Below are 20,823 nucleotides of genomic sequence, written 5' to 3' on the forward strand. Positions count from 1 at the left end.
GCTCCGGGGACCTGCGAGCCCGGGGGTGCCACATGGACACCTCGCCGGGAGCCCCGGGCTCCGCTCCGCCACCGGTGCTTTGCCCTCGTTTTCCTCTGGTTTCTCTGTTACTCTTTGTTTTAGCATTTTTTTTTTTTAAATTTTCTCCCTTTTTTTTTTTTTTTTTTTTTTTTTTTCTAATTTCTCTTCCCTCCTCGTTTTCATGTTTGGGGGTTTCCCCCCCACCTTTTTTCCTCCGCGGAGCATGTGCTGCGTCGTGTTTTCCGTTTAACTTTACAAAGGCATCGGCGAGTGCCTCGCCACGCGTCTCCATCGCACCATCGCCCTCTCCTCGCCGTTCACCCCCTATGGCAGCTGTAGGTCCCGTGCAGGTGCCGATATAGGGTGCCCTTGTTCTGCGGGAAAACCTGCGTGCACGCAAGCTCCCAGGGATAGGGATCCCACTGCGGCGGAGTTGCTCTGCCGCTAAAGCTGCAGCCAAAAGCCCTTGTTCTTAGCTCGCCCAGAATAAATCCAGGCTGCTCTTCTGTTTTGGAAAGTTGAGTTAATATTGGGGTGGGATTTTTTTCTCACGTGCTAATTGTTGTTTCGTAATGAATCTGCAAAGCCAAGCGTTTGAGGAGCTGAGCTGCGCGGTGAGCAGAAGCTGTGAGCAGGAAAATGACAGGAGACACCAGCAAGAACTAGGTTTGCGTGTGAAAACAGCAGCATCCCTGGTTTGGAAACTGAGTGTCAGACCGCTGGTTTGGGTTTGTTTTTTTCTCAACGAGCGCTCTTATTGTGAAGAGATCTATAAAAATCATGGTTTTTTTCGGGGTGGGGGGAGATAGAATTTTCCTTGCCATTGAGATGGATTGTACCTGATCTTTTATATGCTCCATTTAAAAATGCATCATTTTACAGGGTTCCTTGTTTGGAACTGGAAAATGAGTACAACATCAGGATGCAGGATTTTTTATTGCTAGATTTTTAAAAGAGGTGTTTGCATCTAAACAACTCCATTCCTGAGCACTTGTTTTCACTGAAGCTTTCACTAGTAATTGTTGAGGTCATAATGTTGAAAATCATCACTTTTATTATGAAATTCTGCAAAACCTTTCAGCATTTTAATGTGCAATCAGGACATTTTAGGGTGAAAAGTCCCATTTAACCAAAGGTTCAGCTGGTGAATGTGCTGTTCAGAACGTGACTGTCATAAACCAGGCAGCTTTTACGTGTTGCTCCCAAACAAAGAAAAATGCTGCTGGGATTGGAAAACAATCTCTGAGCCTTACTGGCCCTATCTAAACTAAGGAACAGCTGCAGAAGCGCGAGTGTTCTATCCTAATGTATATACATCTCCTTTCTGGGAAGGGATTTGCATGCAGAGCTCAGGTTATTGCAGCAAGAGAATGCTGTGCCCTTTCATCTGCCAGGGCAGGGGTGATTCCTCAGTGCACCCAGTGCTCCAGCCTGGCAGAGATGTTTCTAATGGTCACTCCTCATTACTGTCTCTGAACTCACAATTCACAATAATAGAGGGGGGCAGCTCAAAAAAGTTTGGTGATGGAGACTGCCAGACTCGGTTGCAGTCAGACTTGGTGCTTGCCTGCTTCCTGCAGGATGCCCAGGTCATTTGACTGTGGTGTTATGAAGAGTGTAATGAGCTATTTTGGTGTTACTCCCATCAGGAAGGTGGCTGAGTCACAGCCCTGTTGTGACAGGTGCTGTACATGCAGGGGAGTGACAGTGCCCTGCCCCAAGGAAGCAGTCTTAAAAAAATAGAGGTGACAGGTAGATGTTTGTCTCTTCCTGGCCAGGATGGATGACAGGGACAGAGCTGGGTAAAGCTGGTTGGTATCAGCATCACAGTGGTATGGAAGCTGAAGGGCTTCAGTAGCCATAGGAAGGAATTTAAGGAAGGGCTATTAAGGCTCTGAGAGCTCAAGTGGTTTTCCTCATAGTTTTATGGTTTCTGATAAACCACACTCAGTGTCCTCATTCATTCTTCCAAGCCTTTGGTGGCTGTGCCATGTTATTCACCTTCTCCCAACACTATCCTCAGCAGGAACAGATGCTGTTTGGTAGAGGGGCCCCCTGAGAGGTGGAAACAACCTCTTCTCTTGTGGATCTAAATGCTTGGATATCCCAGATGTGCATGTCACACTTTCTGGTGATAGAGGAGCAACTACAAGGAGGTTTTCAGCCTCCAAAACACACCTACCCTTGTCTGCAGGTCAGTGGTACAAGGCAGACAGCAGGGCCTTCCATGTCTAGGGCAAGACTTTGAGATAAGGCAGGAGTTTCCTACCTGCCTGAAGCTCAGGCAGAAATATGGAGATGATGATGATTTACATTTATAGGTCCCACATCCTATCGTTGTGGTCATGAATAATAGCTGAGGGGCCATGGGTTGGCTGGGTGATGTGGAAACAGAACCACAGGGCAGAGAGCCACAGAGCAGGGTAGGATATACTGTCAGGGCTATGGCAGGGGGAGGCAGTGTTCAGGAGTGGCCTCTCAGCATCTTATAGTATTCACTTATATTTTAAAATATTAGAATAAAAATGACCTGTGTTACAGTATGGCGACAGGGAAGGTTAGAATCCTCTTATCAGACTCCTTGGGTAGAGCTGGAGTATTTTAGCTACTGAAATATAACAGAATTATTTTTCCAGTTGAGCTTCTGGGAGTGAATAACAGTGCTGCCTGCCTTCTTCCTGCAGTTCTCATGGTGAGACCACAAAACCCAATCCCATCACACCTTGCTAACTGACATGTACAGGTTTCCAAATGACCTGTTTCTAGAAATTTAAGCTTGGTATCCAAGGAATAGAAACATCACATGAAGAAAGTTACAGTGGCTGTTTTCAGAAATGAAAGTTGTGCTGAGGGCAGCTCTGTTGATACATCTGTAACCTCTGCAAATGCCACTTTATGAATAAGCAGGGCTGAAAATCTGTAGCAGCTGAAATGCTGGGATTTGGAAGATGTTTTTAAAGGGACCTGGAGTAAACTCTGCTGAGGTTTAGTGTTTGTGCCAGGCATCTCCTTTGTGTGTGTGGACTCATGTTTTTGTCAGTAGGAGTTGCACAAACACATGATGAATCCTTCGGATAGGATGACTTATCTGTAATAGGCATGGTGTGTAATACATTCTGATCTCACTACAGATACAGACCTGCGTTGCCATATCCTCTTCCAAAAGCATGAAGGCAATCAAGTCTCTGTAACAGGGGTGACAAGTTCACAAGTCTAATAGAGGTGTGCATGCTTGGGACAGTGGACCTTGCCCCTCACAGGAGACAGCTAGATCTTCTTCAAGTGCTGGCTATGTTTATTGATATTCTGACCAGGAATAACAAATGGGTGATCTTAGATTTGTCCTTTGCTCCTGAATAATTTTCTCTGAGGGAGAAGACTGAGCCTTGGGGATGAATTAGCAGTATCTTCATCATGTGGGTCTTTCCATTGTTTGTGTGCTGTTTAGGGTCTTTTTCTGACAAACCAAAGAAATGTCAGAAGCCTGTAATTAGCAGAGGGCAGAAGAAGCTGATACCACCTTTGGTCTGCGTGCAAAGCTCCCATTGTATCAATGAGAGCTGACCACATGGCTCAAGGTCAGTGTACATGGTCTCGAATCTTATGGTGATGTGACATATAGAGCAGTGTGGGACCCCTTTATTTATATATTTTCCATCCAACTCAGAGTAAACCCCTTTCGTCCCTTCTGGTTCATGACCTGGCCACAGTGATTCATGTGTTAGCCACTTCCAGGTTGGGGTGTTTTGACTCATGCTGTTTGGACCTCAGCATAGAATTCAGAAGGAAGCCACAGCAGCAGCAATGATAGGGCAGAGGTAGAACCATGGAACTGTGCCAGAAGCACTGCTGAGAACTGATCGCATCCCTTGTCAGCCGAGCATCCTGAGAGCTGGAGGAGAAGCACCTTCTGCCACTGGCTGAAGAACCCTACCTTCTTGTTATTTAGCTGAAGGACTCTCTACATTTTTTCTCATGGATATTCCTCTTAATCTTTGCAGCTGGATCAGTTAAGTGACTTAATCAAAGTTACAGAGTAAGTCACTGACTCAGTATAAATTTGGGCACAGCACAGGTCTGAAAACAGAGCACATCTCATAAAGAGAAGGAACAAGTGACCCAAAGAGCCAATAGATCTGTGGCTTTTATCTTATTATTTGGCAGAGCTTAGTCTTTGAATCAGAGCATGCACTTTATTCCTGTTCAAACTCTTGGATATCTCAGAGGTTTGGTTCTGAGAAATGTCTGTCCTCTGTGGTGGATGTAAGTACCAGTAGGTACCAGTGGGAGTGCTGAAAAGGATTATCTGATGCCTTGCAAAAGGGTGAAGCTCCGGGATGAGAAATGAGGCCATGCCCTGTAGGCATTTGTAGGTCCCTTAGTGAAGGTATTGCAAGCCTTGGAAGGGAGTTGAGTAGGTGGGACTTGGGTTGTGCTTCAGTCTGCTGCTGCAAGTCCTGCAATACTGAACTATTACAGTTGTGACTACAAGAACAGAGACCTGTTTGTTACAGTGATTGCTGATTATGTTCAGATGTTGTTCCCCTAATTAGAGAAACAGGAGTGGAATGGTTATAATTTCTGGCTGTTTCCAGAAATTTAGGGAATCACTGAATCTTTTGAGAGTGACGGAAAATGGTTCCCACTAGGGATCTCTGTTCATGCTTTGATTACAAAAGTGTTAGATTTCAAGGATTTGAAAACAGTATGAAGGGTTTGGAGGGTTTGTGTGAAGGTGGGCAAAGGAAGCGCTTATGGCTATTGCCATCTTGATTTTCCTCCCAGAAAATGCACATGGCTGGGAACAGGAGGATTTTAGCAAAAGCCAAATACAGAATGAAAAACAAGGCAGCTTAGCCAAAGGGATTGCCCTTATTGAAAATAACTTCCACGTTGCAAAGCATTGTGCTATTTCTAAGGTTTGTGTTCAAAGCAGAGGGCTGGGCATCTTGATTTGTGAGACGTGTTCCTGTTCCACCTCTGACTTTGGGTGTGTCTTCATGTGAGTAATTATGCTGCTTACACCTCAGTTTCCCTTCCTGTTGAGTGGAAAGAAAATAGCTAAAGTAATTTTGGGTTGAGAAGCTTAAAGCATTACTTTTGGAAAGCTCTTAGAAAATTTCCCTGATGGAAGTTGCTAGTTTAATGTAAGTGATGGTGATGTTGATAAAAAACAGATCACATCTGTTATACTTGATGAAAATAGTACAGCAGCATTTCAGATGTAAATATTAATTGATTTCTGCACTGCAGATTTCTTCTTGGATATTTAAATTATTGCTAAGGAGGAGGGAAAGGCTATCAGGGAGATTAACAAATCCATTATTAAGGCTGGAAATGGAGGGTTGCCGAAGTGCCATTTAATAAAATGTAAAAAGCCCCTTTCTAAAGGGCGAAGCAGCAGAACACACAATGAAAGTGAATCACAGCTGCCAGAAGGGATGCCAGCAGCAAGCACTTATAATCAGAAAACTGTACTTACAGATCATTCGGAGCCACTAAATTAAATGATCTCATTCTCCCCTAAAATACTCTTCCCTTAGCCCCTCCCCAGTGTTGCCTGTGGATTGCTCAACCACATTTAAAATCTGACTTTGGGGGCTTTTTGGTCAGCAGTTGAACAAACGGCATTGGGCCTCTTCGTGCTATTTACTTTCCACCCACTTTTGTTTCTGTCACACTCTGGCATTTTGCAGGCTGACCTGCCCACACGAGCACTTGGGATGGCAATTGCAAGATTTTACAGATCTGCTGTGGCTTCATAGTTGACTTGTCTCTTCTCTAGGGCTCCTTCTTTGGGGAAATGTCCCACAGTTTATTCCCAAATTTGTCTTTGTTTCACACAGATTTTTTTTTTTCTAATTTACATTGTTTACTTCAGAAACAAAGACTTGGAAGCTGAGCTGAAGTGTAAATGCAAGAGCTTATCCTACATAATTTCACACAGAACTGATCCTGCTGTTACTTCTTTCCAGGCTGATTTAATTCACCCTGTATATCAGAATCCCCCTCCTTCATCCACTCTTTTTTTGTATCTTGAACTGTACCTTCATGAGGATGATGCTCTGAGCCTACTCCTTCATTTTCCAGCCATGGGTTTCCCTTTTAACCCCTAGAGTGGCACCACATATCTCCCAGTGTGCCATCAGAAAAGCTAATGGCAGTGGGTGCTCCCAAGGGCCTGTTTTACAGTGATTTTAGGACTTCATCATGAGTTTGGGGGTTGGAGTTGCAGGGTTTGGGTTTTTTAATTTTTAGTATTCCTAATCCTGAGAAGCAAATGGCTCGCTGGTTTTGGAAATAGGTTAAAGGAAGCTGAGTTAGAGCCCAGAAATGCTCTTGTGTTAACCTCTCTGTTGTGGAGATGTCTGTGCACCTGTGTCCTTTTCCTTAATCCAAGATCTTATCAGAGTCCTTGAGACTGCCCAAATTTGGTATTTTCCATGTGCTTTTAACAGTCTCCTCTATAGGCAGTTTCCAGTGTAGAAATATGAGGTGGGGAGAGAGAATGCTTCGTTCCCTGAGCTCTCCCCCAGACAAAAGCCAGTCTTTGCATATGCTGGTCTGGCTGGGTGTAGGTGCATGAGTGGAGACTCTCCTGTCCAAGCAAGGGCTGGGACTGGCTTTCCCAGAATGAGGGAGGGATGTCCCTGGAGGTGTCCCAGCTTCCTTTATTTTTCAGCTATCCCACCTTAAGAGAAACAAAAAAATCAACCCCTAGAGATTCGGAGATGAAAAGGTCTGTGTAAGAACTGAATAGTGGTATTATTTTTACCTCCATCAGCTGCAAGCCTGCAGTTTTCTGAGGAAACCTCAGAAATGGTGAATCAGCACATTGTGTGTGGAGAAAAGTTAGCTACCCTGAATCCACTTTTTTCAGCTCTTCTCTAGTTGACTGCTGCCGACTCTTGAAACTCCATCACAAGTCTCCTGATACTTTGTGCTCTGCTTAAAGCCCTTGCTACCAGACATAAGCCATTGATTGAGAATCTCTCCTTTTTTGGGATTTTTTTCCAGGTACTTTTCTATCTCCCATTGTGATGGAGGAATGTTTGCAAATGTAACCAGTCATGGCCTAAAGGTTCAGAAAATAACCCCAGTCAGAACTACAAAACAGTCTTTGTGGGATTCTAAGTCAGAATCAGTTAGAGATTCAGATATTTACTATGAATGTTCTGATTATGATCTGGAATGTTCTCTGAGTGCATCCTTTTTAAGTAAGTCAAATGTTTTAGAGACCGGTATAATACAGTTCTATGTTATCAGGTTTTTAAGCTCCATTCCAGCTAATGCTGAGGTTGGTAAAATTCAGGGTGATAGAAGTGATCCAAGGGTTTGTACCTACATGAAAGTAAGGATGTAAATACATTATTAAAGTTCTGAAAAGAGTGATCATACTGAAAGTGTTTGTTAAAATGTTGAGATGGTCGCTGTTGTGCCTTGTTCATATGCTACTTCAAGTATAGCGAGTTTGCTGTCTATGGTATCTCTTGTCTAGGCTCTTAAATATATCCGTGCCCATTGAAAAATGGGCCTTGCTCCTTAACCTCCCATGAAAAACAATATATCAGTCACTCCAGGTGGGAATTCCTGGCACCTTTTCTTTAGTTCCATCTCCACAGGTGACATGTGGAAAGTTTCCACATTGTGGCTGTGGCATTGTCTTTTGTAGTCTCTATGCTTTATCCTTGCCACAGCCCTGCCAGTTCCATGTGGGTGGGCGTGGAGCCCTCACCTGGGGTGCTGTGTCCAGTCCTGGGCTTCTCAGTTCAAGGGAGACACGGAGCTCCTCGAGCAGGTGCAGTGGAGGGCTACAGAGTTGATCCGGGGACTGGAGCGTCTCAAGAGGAAAGGCTGAGGGAGCTGGGCCTGCTCAGCCTCCAGAAGAGATGTCTGAGAGGGGATTTTATTAATGTCTGTCTGTTGGAAGGGAGGTGTCAGAGGTTGGACCAGGTTCTTTTTGGTGGTGCCCAGCAATGGGTCGAGTGGCAATGGGCAGAAACGGATACACAGTAGTCCCACCTGAGTATGAAGAACTGTGCAGGTAACTGAGCACTGGCAGAGGCTGCCCAGAGAGGTTGCGGAGTCTCTCTCACTGGAGATATTCCAAAGCTATCTGGATGCAATCCTATACACTGCTCTGGAGTGACCCTGCTTGAGCAGGGAGGTTGACCCACCGCGGTCCCTCCCAGCGTGACCCACTCTGTGGTTCTGTGACCTGACCACCTCTCCCTCGGGGTCTGGCTGGGTACGGAGCCATCCCCTCAGGCGTGGGGACGCACAGCTATTGCCCCGGGAGCTTCCCCCGACACGCTCCGGCGGTGCCTCTGTGCTCCCGGGAACTGCATTTCCCAGCCCGCCCCACTCCGCTCCGCTCCGCCCGCCCGTGAGCGCCGGGCAGAGGTAAACAAAGTGCTGCGAGGCGGCGGGCGGGGCGGCGGCCGGAGGGGCCGGTCCCGCCGCGGGGCTGCCGGGCCGAGGGGGCCGGGGCTGGATCCTGGCAGGGCCCGGCGCGGGGGCGCATCGGGGCTGGCCGCGGGGACACCGCTCGGCCGGGCGCTGGGGACGGGGCTGAGGCAGGAATAAGCGCTCGCCGCTCCCCGGCGGGAGCATCCCGGAGCGGGTCCTTCCTCCGGCATTTCCTCGCGTGTTCCCTTGCCGCCCCTCGCCCTCCCAGGAGAGCCGCCCCCGGGACGGTGTGACGAGGCCCGGGCACTGGGCAGAGACGGCGATCCCCGGCGCCTCCCCACCGCAGCCGCCCCCGTGTCCAGCGGGGAAGCCGGGAGCGTGGGGGCGGAGGGCGGCCCGGGGCTGCGGAGCCCCCCGGCCATGGAGCAGGTCCAGATGATCAACATCCAGCGGCTGCTGGAGGCGGCCGAGTATCTGGAGCGAAGGGAGAGAGGTAATGGGGGGAAGATGGGTGCCCTCCGTGAGGGGAACGGGTCTGGGGTCAGAGCCCCACCGAGGAGCGAGAGTGACCCCGAGAAGGGATCAGAGCCGGTGTTTGCCGGCAGGATGGTGGTAAATCCCCAGCAGCGAGGGGCTGGATGAAGGATAGGGCTGATGAGTCCTCCTGAAGGTGGTGGATGAGGTGGAATGTTTTTGCAGAGTGGGGGAGGTTGACGTGGATGTGGTTTCTGGGAGGAAAAAGGGGTATTTGGTGTGAAAGTTTTCCACTGGGCAGGAGGGATGGTGGTGGGTGGCTCTGGCTCAGCAGAGACATCAGTGGCACAGTGAAATCCATCTGGTTTGCCTGGTTCAGATAGGTTGGGCAGGAGGAGAGAGATGAGGCACTCTCTGGACTGTCATGGATTGGTTTTTTATATTTTCAATGTTTGAGTGGTGGTGACCTTCCTCCAGGGTTGGCAAAGACTTTATATTTCCCTTCCTCCCTTTTCTCCAACCCCAGTCCACTTCCCTGTGAAGTGAATATATCCTCAGTCATTTCCCTGAGCTGTTGTGATCAAGGGCCTCCCCAGCTAGGCCAACGGGTTAGTGGTGAGGCCTGCCTGCTGACTTCCTTTTTTTTTTTTTCCTTCTTTATTTTTTTTCTCTCCTTTTTGTTTTTGGGGTTTTTTTTTTTGGTTGGTTGTTGGGTTTTGTTATTAATGCCTTGCCTGTTGATTCTCTTGCAGAGTGTGAGCACGGCTATGCCTCGACCTTCCCCTCAGTTCCAAGCCCTGGACTACAAGACCCAAAGCCCACGCGGAGGCTGAGCCGGGCACGGAAATACAGTGGCAGTGGCAGCATTGCCAGTATTGCCACCAGGTACGATGTGGGCAGGGCTGCCTGGGGGGTCAAAGCTGCAGAAGAAAGTTGGAGGCAGTGGAGAGAAACTTGCTCACTTGGAAAAATGGGAAGAGAATCTGAACAGCTAGAGGGATCCAGAGCTGGGGCACACAAGTGCAGCGTCCATTCTGGATCTGTAGCACTGGATGTAGAGGGGACACAGGGGAGCTGGATCTGAAGTGGCACTGCCAGCTGACACCATGCCAAGTCTCAGATGCTGCAGAGGGAAGGGAAATAGGGAGATCTGTTCATAAGGTTTAGGGAGGAGGTAGGCAATAGCTATTCCCATTACATACAGCTGATGTCTTTCCAACCCAGAAATCACTGCTTTTAAGGGATAGTGCATGTGCAGCCTGGGTGCTTTGGGATTGTAATGACAGGCATGATTTGAAGCAAGGAAATGTTTTGAAATGGATTCCCTACAACAAATGGGAGAGAGGGAGATGACTGACTGTAATGTACAACATGTTAAAAATTCAGTTCAGGAAAACAAAGCTGTGTTTCAGTCTGCCTTTCAGGGCAGTGGGATTTCCCAGCTTTTTGGTAATTGTAGAACTCCATGTTTTTGACACTTTTCTTATTATACAGTGCCACGTTTTTTGGTTTCTTATATCTAGAAGAGACAATAGGATTAAGCCTATTGCCTGGTGCTGTGGTTGCATCTGCCTCTTCCCTCTCATTCCTGTTCTTTTTATTTTTATTTGCTACCTTCTGTAGGTTTGTTCAGACCTTGTTGAGACCTTCTGGGATAGAGGAACTTTAGAAACATAAAGTATGCCTTTGAAAAGGCATTTGCAAGCTTGCTTTTACTGCAGCAAGGCCTGTGCAATCTATAAAATGGTGGCAGGTGGCTCAGGTGATTAAGGCTTTCTTAAGGCCATTGGGAAGGACCTGTAAAGGCCTAAGGGGAAGGTGCCTTTGCTTGCAGTGATTCTGCTTCAGCAGCATTTGATAATAAAGGTTGTTTGAAGTGATGTTAGGACACCTTTCTGTGGGGAAGTTTTCTTCATCAGGATCAGCATATCTTGAGCTCTTTGTATGCTCAATGTTTGTATTTGCTTCTCTACTTTATCCAGCCTCTCCTAATTTGAAGGCTGTTGTAGCTCTTTACTGTTGATCGTGAACCAAAGCCCCTAGTCCTGTAACTTTGTGTTGGAAAATGATTGCAGATGCTGAATTGAGGTCGGTATTTTTCTCTCTAGGTTTCCCACATACTATTTTTCCATCCCACACCTCTTTGTCTCAAAGGCCTTTGTCATGGCAACCTGCCCTTCTCCAGAGGAGGGCTGGAAGCACATCCCCCTCAGGAACTCCTTAGCACTGAATCCAGCAGCCTGTAGGCTGGAGAGGGATGCAGAGCCCTCCCAGTCCCTGGGGCCAGGGTGCTCAGCAGGCCCTGCCAGCACAGAGCTTCAGGCACAGCTCTCCCGGGGCAGCTCTGGTGCTGACACCAGCCCACTGGGCCCTTGAGGCTGAATATGTACATGTGGGGGGAAAGGCAACAGAGAAGCAGAAGAGGTACTTTCTAGTGTTACTTAAACCTTCTTTATACAAGGAATACTGAGGCCAAATTGAATCTTTTGAGTGAGAGCGTTGTTACCCAGAGCGTTTCCTCCTGTGGTTGTTTCAGCCTCAGGGAGTGACCAGTGTCAGGTCTGCTCCAGGCAGGGACCAGAGCGGGTCTTTTGGGGAGCTCAGACCTTACATGCACAGTTGGAAATGGAAGTTTCTTTTAGCACAAGTCGTAGCAGCTTGCACTTGCTGTAGGAGATGGCAGGCCTTCCAGATGGCTGAAGTGCCGGGAAGTGACAACTGTGAAGTTTAGGGTGCCTCCAAATTCACTGCAGTGTCTTTTGTGTGATGCTGAGTATAGCATCAGCCTTGTTTAAGGAAGGCTCTGTATCATCTCTTCCTGTTAAAATCAAAGGGGTAATTCACTAAGTTCTGCCTGGTGGAGTTGGAATGGACTTTGAATTAAATATCAAGTCCTTGATGAGGAACAAAACTTGCATTTCATGGGTAGACAAGAGATTTTCTTAGATTGCTTCTGTCTCAAAATATTTCATTAGAGTAGAGGAATAATGCATTTAGATCTCATGCAGATCTTGTAATGAAACAGCCTCCTGTAAAAATTTCTGACAAGCAACCTTGGGAAAGTGACAACGTTTTCTTTTTTTTTTTTCATTTATACACTTTTACAAATTCTTTTACAAATTGGCACGTGTACATTGTTGATGGTATTTATTGAACCAAATAATCCATGATTTTGTGGTACGGGGTATTTACAAAGCCTGGTTGCTTGTTTGATTAATATTTTAATTCCAAGTATTTCCCTTCAGCATTTGCAGCCCAGACATGACAGCTGTTTCCTCCCAAAAGGCTCTGTGCTGTCATTGCACAAACACCCAGAAAGTTCTGAGGAGCAGACAGCCCAGTTCTGGATGGCAATGGTGGAGCAACTCTTATTCTGACAGAACTATGGTGGTCTCACAGTCTCAGCAAAATAATTATTTTCTACTCCAAATAGGGGTGTGCAGATAGGAGGGAAAACATTGCTTCATAGTTTCTAATGAATGTAGTGCAATTTTAAGGAAGGATGTTGTGGCTCAGGTTCTCTTTTTCCTTTGCTTGTCTCCGTTGTGCAACTAACATCATGGAGATTGCTGCAGATCATTATCTACATGAATGTGCAGTGTTTCATGCAGATATTTGATAGACATAGTGAGTTTGAGTTAAAACATTAATGTGTTTAAAAATACAGTAATGCTTTAGTTGGGGATATTTTGGTACGGGAAATTATCCACCTGCAGAAAATAATTGGAAAATCACAGTCATTGTACCTGCTGTTTATAATAGACAAGGGAAACTTTTTTAACAAATCCAACTTAATACATAGATAAAAACAAACACCCACGCAAATTAAAAACCCAAGTTAGCCAACATACTACATTTGAATTGAATATTGCCTCCTTAAACGCTCCTTAAATTTAGCTCTTGACAAAATTATCTTCTGGTTTTTGGAATGGGATGGAAAATGAACAGAGGTTTGTTACAGCATGTAGTACCACTTATTTAATGTTACTGTTTTCAGAAGATGTTTCTGGGGCAGAGCCTGAGTTGCTAGAGAAGTGAAGTAGTCTGTGCTGGTCGTGCAGTTCTGTGGGTACATTAACTTTCATTCAATGTCAGTGGAAACTGCTGTCATGGACCCTACATGTGCAGTTCTAATAGACCAAATTATTTGAAAGGTTCATTATATTTAGTTAGGATTAGCCTGGCTTGATATTTATACATTTTGGAAAATAATTGAGAAGACTTTTTAATCAATTAAATCATTGTGTCAGCAGGAAATAAAATAAACAGTAGGGTTGCTAAATTATTTTTTCCCCAATAATGCAGTTAATTTAATGAAGTTAAGATTTATAACAAAATCTGAAATTGAATTACAATATTTGATTGTCATTTGTGTTTTGTTTTATTTAGGCTCTCAAGCATGTAGAAAGCCTGTTGTTTTTTGGTCTAATCCTGGGGAAATACCAAGCATCCTCCCAGCAGCACTGGGAGTCCTCAACTCTCCCAGGAGGCCCATGTTGTTAAGGGCTCTCAAATAATCTATTGCTCAGTTCCATGGGGGAGGGTTTGATCTCTGTCCAGTTTCTTTTTCATTTTCCTCTCTTCCCATTATCCTCCCTTGTGTCTGGCACTGCCTCCCAAGGGCCTTTCAGACACCTACAGTCTGGTAGCAGGTTGCTTGCAGAGCTTGGAGTCAGCAGCTGTGATGAGTATGGTAAGGCATTTTTGGCCTGTTATCTTGGAAATCTGGGTGTCTGGGTTTCTTTGCCCTTCTGGCTGTTGTACTCGTGCTGCTCCTCATTTTCTCTGTTACTGCATTCTCATCTACCCGTATGAAACTTTTTTCCCACTTCTAAATCCCATCACTTTGTTTTGTGCTGAACTTCTCTGTAGGCCTTCTCTCTCCTATCCTTTGAAACTCTCTCTTGAGGGTCAGTATGGGGACTGTACTGGTGAAACCCTCAGGTATCCTTGGCTTTAAGCTTGGTTTGTTCGCAGTGTCCCAGAGCAAGGACTGTGGGGTGGGTGTGCATTAGGTACTCTGTGTGCCTTAGGTGATGGCTTAATGTGGCACAGGTTCACAAACATGGGTGCAGAAGCTCAAAGGGTGTGGCTGCAGGTGAATCTGCAAGTCAGCCTTGGGTGTCTGGTGCACAAGAAAGCTGATTTACCACAGCAGCAGTGCTGAGCAGCTGTACCTCACTGTGCAGGGGAGGAGTAGGAGGGTTGGTGAACATTGCACAGTTTCAATATGTTTTATCTTTTCTGTCAAATGAGGTTTCCACCCTCCTCCCCCCACATCGTGCTGCTGACTGAGTACCTGGCAATTTTCAGTCCTTCCTGGAGCCTCTGGAGTTAGGACAATGCTGTAATTATGATTTTATTGGGAGGGAGGGTGTGCAGGTGACTGAGTGGTTTGCCTGTCTTGTGTAAGGAATTCCTGAAAGAGAAAATTGCTGTGTCAGCTCTTGCTGATCTATTTTTCTGCACAAAGCCCCCACCCCTATCTTCATGTCCTGGAGACCTGGTGTCTGAGACTTTCTGTCCAGTTTTCCTGCTTAGTAGGCTCTATAGTTGTTACTTGTTTCTGGATGATACTTTGTTTATTTGCTTGTGAGTTTTTTGGTTTTTGTTTTTTTTTTAATCCTCTAGCTCTGGATCACACCTCACTCCACAGCTAGTGGGAGTTGAGTTTTAACTCGACTCGCTGAGTGTAGGTGGGTTAGAATCTGGCCCTTGTGTAATATGGGGGGGATGCTTTCTGCCTCAAACCTTGTAGTGCCTCATAGTGAAGCTCTATTCATGGCTCAGGACCTGGCTTTGCTTTATAGAGTACAAATCCACTCAGGTAAAACAGAGAATGTGTAAGATCTGCTGTGCCATGTTTTGAGTTATGCTTCATTTTGATCATGTACAAGTAGTGTGAATAGTATCTGGAATCTTTATCTTACTGTTGAAACTTTGTCTGGATGTACTTGGAGACAGGATCTTGCCTCCCACTGGAGGGTATACCTGAATACGCTGGTTAATTTTTCAAGAAAGGGAAGCTGTACAAAGCTGAGCTGTTAAGGATTGCTTTTCTCTTGGAGATATTGAGGGAGACTGGCCAGAAGTATTGAGTATAGTGAGATATGTGCATGACTTCTTTTTGAGAAAGCATAATACAATATAAATGTTGGGCTGAGAAGCTGGATTGGTGGTCCCTGCACAAGAGGCAAATCACCCCATCTTCAAATCCCACTGTTTTTGTAGGTTTGTACCTGCATACAGGTGCTCAGAGAAGGCTGACAGGTAGGACTGTACTCATGTAACTGTTCAGCCTCAGCACATCCCCTCTGCTCATTTGCCCCAGTGCAATCTGCAAGTGTAGATAAGCAACTCCCAGTGATGCTGGACTTTCTGAACCTGCCATGGTGTGAGATCCTGACATGATTTGGAAAATAAAGGAGTACCCCACATAGGTGAGGTTTTGTATGCAGTGTCTTCTCAGTGGTGCTTGGCTATGCAGTACAGCTGGCAGGTTACCAGGGAAAACACAGAAAGTGGGGTGAACCCAGCAAATGGCATGAGAAGCATAAACCCCACTCCCTGGTGAGGAATGAGGTCTCCAGACTTGCAAGAGCTGATGTAGCAATTTCCACTGTGTTCCTCTTTGTCACCCTGTTTACTTCTTAAGCCTCCAAGGAAGAAGACCTTGCAGAGCTGCAGTTCCTGTTTTCCTTTGTATATTAGCAATATAACCTTGTATAGAGGTATCTGGGTGGCAGGGAGTCTATGCAGAAACACACAATTCTAGGATCAATTTATACTTTGTACTTTCAGTAGCTGTAAAATGTAATTTGTGTTCTCTTTGGACTATCCAAGTTGTGCAAAGAGGCCTTTGTGTAAACTAGAAGTAGGCCCAGTTGTTGATGTTATCTGCAACCAAGCTGTAATTCTCTGCTGCAGCATCTGTCTGCTGTGAAGTGTCACTGTGTGTGGCTGAAGGCTCATGATCCCTTTGTCCTCCAAGGTTTGGGGGAATCCTCTGCAGGAGTGTTGTTTTACAGCAGTGGGAGTCAGTCAGGGCTCATGCTGTTGGTGTTGCAGCACTGCCCAGTTAGAGCTGTGCTGCAGCTGCCCTGGGCTGATTTGCATCACTGATCACAGTGCTGGTGTGATGGCAGGAAACTTCACATTTTGGTTCTTATGTTCTCAGGGTCTTTTGAAATGTGAAGCTTGTTAGACCCAACTCCTAGAGAAATTTTGTGTCCTGGGATGGTGGGGAGGATATTTGGGCTAAACCTGGTCAACTGTTCTCAGCTGTTCCCACAATTCTCTTGTTTTCTCTTTCCATTATATTCACTGTACAGGCAATTCTCTGGTTTAAGTCATATTCCTTCTTTGTCAGTTGCTTTGGTTTTCTTCCCATCTTAGCACATTTGTACACTTTTTATATCTTCTCTGTGTAATGTTTCATCCACAACACATGCAGGGATTTATCCTTCATGCTTTTGTTTAGCCTGACCTGGTGCTGTGCTCAGCAGTGAATTGGTTGTCACCTGTAGTGTTGTTTCCATCTGTTCTCCTGTTTGTAGGTAAGACTGACTTTTTCCTTTCCTGCTCCTGATGGAGCTTTCAAATCCATTTCTATTTCTGACCCAAACAGACTGGTCAATGTCCTGCTGCTGAGTTAATTGTCTTGCTTGTTGGAGTTCCTGCTGTTCATCATCTCCTGATCCCTCCTGACAAACTTCTGCCCAAATTCAAAGACTGGCTGCTATTTGTTCTCCTCCTGAGAGTGTTGGCTCGTACTCCCTACCTTCTTTGAACCAACAAAGATAGGATTTGTTTTTGTTGACTTATTTTGGGCTCTCTTGATCAGAGGCTGTGGGTCTCTGGGGCTGTGCACTTGGCTGGCCTTTGCCTGGATCTCTTCTCTGTGAGACACTGCCTTGTTGATCAGCTCAGAGAGAACAGGCCTGCTTTTTCCATCTTGCTGGATATATTCCCATCTCTCTTTTCTGTGTTCCCTACTGTACTTTCAGTCCTTTCATTTGCTGATGTGAGAGTGATTTCACTTCAGTTCTGTTGCTTTATGAATCCAGTTTGAAGTAGCCTTAGATGATTTCCAGTATTATCTTAATTACTTGTTTATGCTTTGCTGCTTGCTCTGTGACAAGCAGGCATGTGGACTGAGAGCAATTCTTTTGCCTTGGTTTTGATTAAAGCTCCTCTCCATAAAATAGTCGATTATTTTCTGAAAGCTTCTCATTTATCTCCTACCATCTGTTACACCATCAAGAAGGGAGAAGTTGTGAGAAAGGACAGATGACACTGGGATTGCTGTTGGGGCTGCTGCTCCAGGGGTCATTGCCCAGGTGCCTGGGCAGCCCTAAAGCAGCATATAGGCATGGTAAGGTAACATGGCACAGCTTCCGATTTGCCTTTAACAGTGAGGCTACAAAGTGCAGCAGTTCATGAACTGCTTTACAAGCAGCCTGGCCATCTGGGAGCTGTGGGAGGTAGCCACCTTGCAGCCTTCATGGTCGCTGCTGCTTCTGAGCCAGAACTGTAAGAACAGAAGAAATCGAAGCTCTTCCATTTATCTCAGCCTTTCTTTTCCATGGATCCCCAAATGCTGGATGAGTGTGTCCCTGTTGAGAGAATACAGTCCCAGACATAAGGACATCTGGGTTCTCTTCCTGATTTTCATACAGCCTGTGGAGTCTTTATGCCTCAGTTTCCCTAGTAGAGCATGCAGCTAACAGTATTGTCAATGTATTTTCCTGATTTAAAGTATATTTCCCCCTGCCTTCGTATCCAGGCACAGTATTGCAGCAGTATGGTTGTAACATGAGAGATAACTAACAAGCCTAAATAGAAGTGAAGGAAGTCTGGCCTGGCCCACAGCCATATAAATGCCATCAGTTTCTTTTCAAACAAAGTGCAGTTCAGTCAGGTGGTGTTTACTCAAAAAGCCTCACTTTCCCCAGTGCATCAGAAGGCAGTTTCTTGAGGGCAGAAGATGCATGTTTGCAGAGAAGTACATGTTCCTCAAACAGACTGCTGCACTGCAGAGGGCACTGCCTAGGCTATTTCTGGAAGTGACCATCTTCCTCAAAAGGGTAATGTTATGTGTGGGAAGAAGCACGTTACAGGGCAAGGGCCTGGCATGCTGGGCCCTTGGATCATTTCCTGAGTCTGCTGCCGAAAGGCTGCACGATCTGGGCACGTCAGATGACCTACATGGGTCCTACCATCTGCACATTATATGGTTCCCACCATCTGTACATTGGGGTAATGCACACACTTCTCTAATCCTGTTTTCTAGAAGCTGTAGATGTTTTGGAGCTTGTAACTGTTTTAAAGAAGATGAGACTTAAGCTCCTAAGTTTTCTAGGTAGATTTGAAAATTGCCTCCTGTGTCTTTATTCTTTTTCTGTGAACCACTGCAATGCAGGTACCAGCAACTGGGATGCTGGTTCTGATGTGGCCTTGGAAGGGGCCAAGTCCCTGACCATGTAATGAGACTCACATATCCTGTTGGAAGTCAGCAGGACAGGGACCACATAGAAATGTGTTTGTATTTTTCTGTCCTCATTCTTTGTCATGCTCTTCCTTGTTCATGGGAGAGCTTGGAAGGGCATGGTGACATTTTTCTTCAGCAGGTCATGAAATACACAGTTTTGTCAATATGTTAAAAAAAAAAAGGGCAAGAATCTATTTACAAGAAGCTCAAACTCCCTTGCGTCGTGGATCAAAGACGAGAGTCTTGTCTTGGTGAAGGCAAAAATATTCTTCTTCCTGACGTGTGAGAATCTACCTGAATTGTCTGAGTTCTAAATTGTTAGAAAAGATGTTGTCTGCTGCATGTCCAAGAGGGATGGACCAGGGTTTCTCTACTGAAATGGCTAAGGTACTTCAAGTGAACATACCTCAGCCTTTGTCTCTGATCTGTGTGTACCAGCCCCTTTTGACATGGTTAACTGTGGGCTGGGAAGAGAAGGAAGTGGTTTCTGTAGGACTTTGGCTCACTTGTGACAGGAGTTAGAAGGCAGACAAATGGAGCAATGAATACCACTTTGGAGAACTTGCTTCACTCCTGGCTACTGTCAGCTGCCCGGTGTCCAGTCAGCAAGCCCCTTTCAGGCCAGCTTGCTATGGGAGACCCCAAACTCTCTGTTCCTCACACTGATCAAGGATCAGTTCACCAAGATATGAACCTGGAATCTGGACTGTGGAAGTGCTGGTGATGCACAGCCAAGAAGGGCACCAGCAGGGCTTGGGCTTAGAACATGCAAAGTGGCCTAGAAAACGAGGTCCTTGGGGGTCTTCATGGAAGTGCTCAGAGGGACATGAAGATGCAGTTCTGTTTTGTCTGTTTCTTAGCTTTCAGTTTGGAAAGTAAGGATGCATGACGATAAATGTGCTTGTGAACTGCCCAGCCACTGCTCTCAGTGAGCCTGTCAAAAAGCCTGTAAGGAAAGCACCAGTTCTGTATTCAGAGCAGGACTTGGCTTGAGGCCACACGTTGAACAATGAAGAGAAAACAAAATATTGAATAGCTGCTTGTTCAGCAAACTCAGTTCCTCTTGGCCGTACAGAGCCCTGCATGAGGACAGTTTTCTTCTAGCATTTGGGGCTAGGATGAGCATGTAGGGTCTCAGGTGGTGCAGGAAAAAGCCCACACCAGCACACTTGCTCCCATCCTGCACAGTGGGGAGGGAAGCCAGCTGGGGACTTCTTTGCTGGCCCCAGACTGCAGCACTGAATGCAAACAACATTCGTGCTGTTATGTTGCCTGGCTTGGAAAACCTTTCCCTGCAGAGTGCCACCTTGTGCTGCTTATTAGGATGTTAGTCTGGTTTGGGGGAGCTCAGCTCTGGAACTGGGAAAAGGTCATGGTGCTTAGCAAGGAGGAGCTGTCTTCCTGCTCTTTTCTCCTGTATGCTGAAAAAGCAGAATATGCACCATTAGAACAGTGTTGCTTCCCCAGATGAGGGTTATGTCTGATATGTCTGTTGGTTGAGTTTTATCAGTAAATTAATACTGCTTTGTTAATGGCTCCCATTTTAGATTGTTCTCTGTCACTTTGTACAGTGGTGTTTGAGAGTCAGGTTAGCCCACTTGGCAGACAATAGGCAAGACATCAAGTCTGGTTTAGGTTTGGGTTGTTGTTGGTTGTGGGCTTTTTTCTCACTTTCCCACTTACACTTCACAATGGTTATGTGATTTTTTTGGGGGCATTTGACCCAAAAGTCGGATGGCATGAGTGTTCATGTTAGCTGTCTCTGGGGTGCCTGGGAACAGCTACCTTATCCCAGGGTTCAGGGAATCCAGATTAAGTACCTTGCTCTGCCACAAGTTTCTTGTATGACCTTGGGAAAATTATTTCTAATTTCTGTGTGTTGGTGTTGTCCCCCTGCATAAAAAGTATTATGGAAGACTTAATTTTGAAATGTTGCAAACAGAAATAATGGTTGTGGGGGGCAGGTACCAAATTGAGAGAGGCTGTGTAAATACTGTAGGTGACTTTGAATATGTTTACTTCTTGAAGGGAAGTATGCAGTATACTTTTAAAAGTTATTTTGACTGGGTCTTGCAGGAGACTTTCCCAATACTGTGTAGAAACCCAGGGGTAGGTGGCTTTCTACAGTTGTGAACCACATGGAAGAGCTCTCTTCTGTTCTTTGAGCTGAAAACAGACTGTGGGGCCATTCTCCTTTTCCAAAGATGAACAAACATGAACGGATGCCAGTACGGCTGCGTTCCCTTCTCTGTTGGAGACGGAGAATGTGAACTTTGGAAAGGGTCTGGCTTGATCCTGGGAAAACAGCTTTGATCAGAGCCTTAGGAGGAATCTGATACTGTGTCCGTCTAAGAGCGACAGAAAAACTAGCCAGAGTTTGGGGCCAGGTTAATCTGGTGTATCTCCACTGACGTCAGTGAGAAGGTGAA

General features: G+C 45.9%; 2 protein-coding genes across 9 annotated transcripts in view; both read left to right on the forward strand.

Moving 5' to 3' along the window:
- Nucleotides 1–20,823, forward strand: part of SMC3 (structural maintenance of chromosomes 3) — a 1,169,611-nt gene that overhangs the window by 953,196 nt on the left and 195,592 nt on the right. The window lies entirely within an intron of this gene.
- Nucleotides 1–20,823, forward strand: part of MXI1 (MAX interactor 1, dimerization protein) — a 55,617-nt gene that overhangs the window by 1,310 nt on the left and 33,484 nt on the right. For 2 of the 4 annotated variants that reach the window (XM_050976257.1, XM_030240988.2), the window contains exon 2: nucleotides 9,657–9,789. In XM_050976257.1, the coding sequence (XP_050832214.1) occupies nucleotides 9,657–9,789 (133 nt within the window). Of the gene's footprint in view, nucleotides 1–8,427; nucleotides 8,924–9,656; nucleotides 9,790–20,823 lie in introns of those variants that run through there. The other 2 variants (XM_050976258.1, XM_009087195.3) reach the window with 2 other exon arrangements.

This window comes from Serinus canaria, chromosome 6, assembly GCF_022539315.1.
Source record: "Serinus canaria isolate serCan28SL12 chromosome 6, serCan2020, whole genome shotgun sequence".
Classification (NCBI taxonomy): Eukaryota; Metazoa; Chordata; class Aves; order Passeriformes; family Fringillidae; genus Serinus; species Serinus canaria.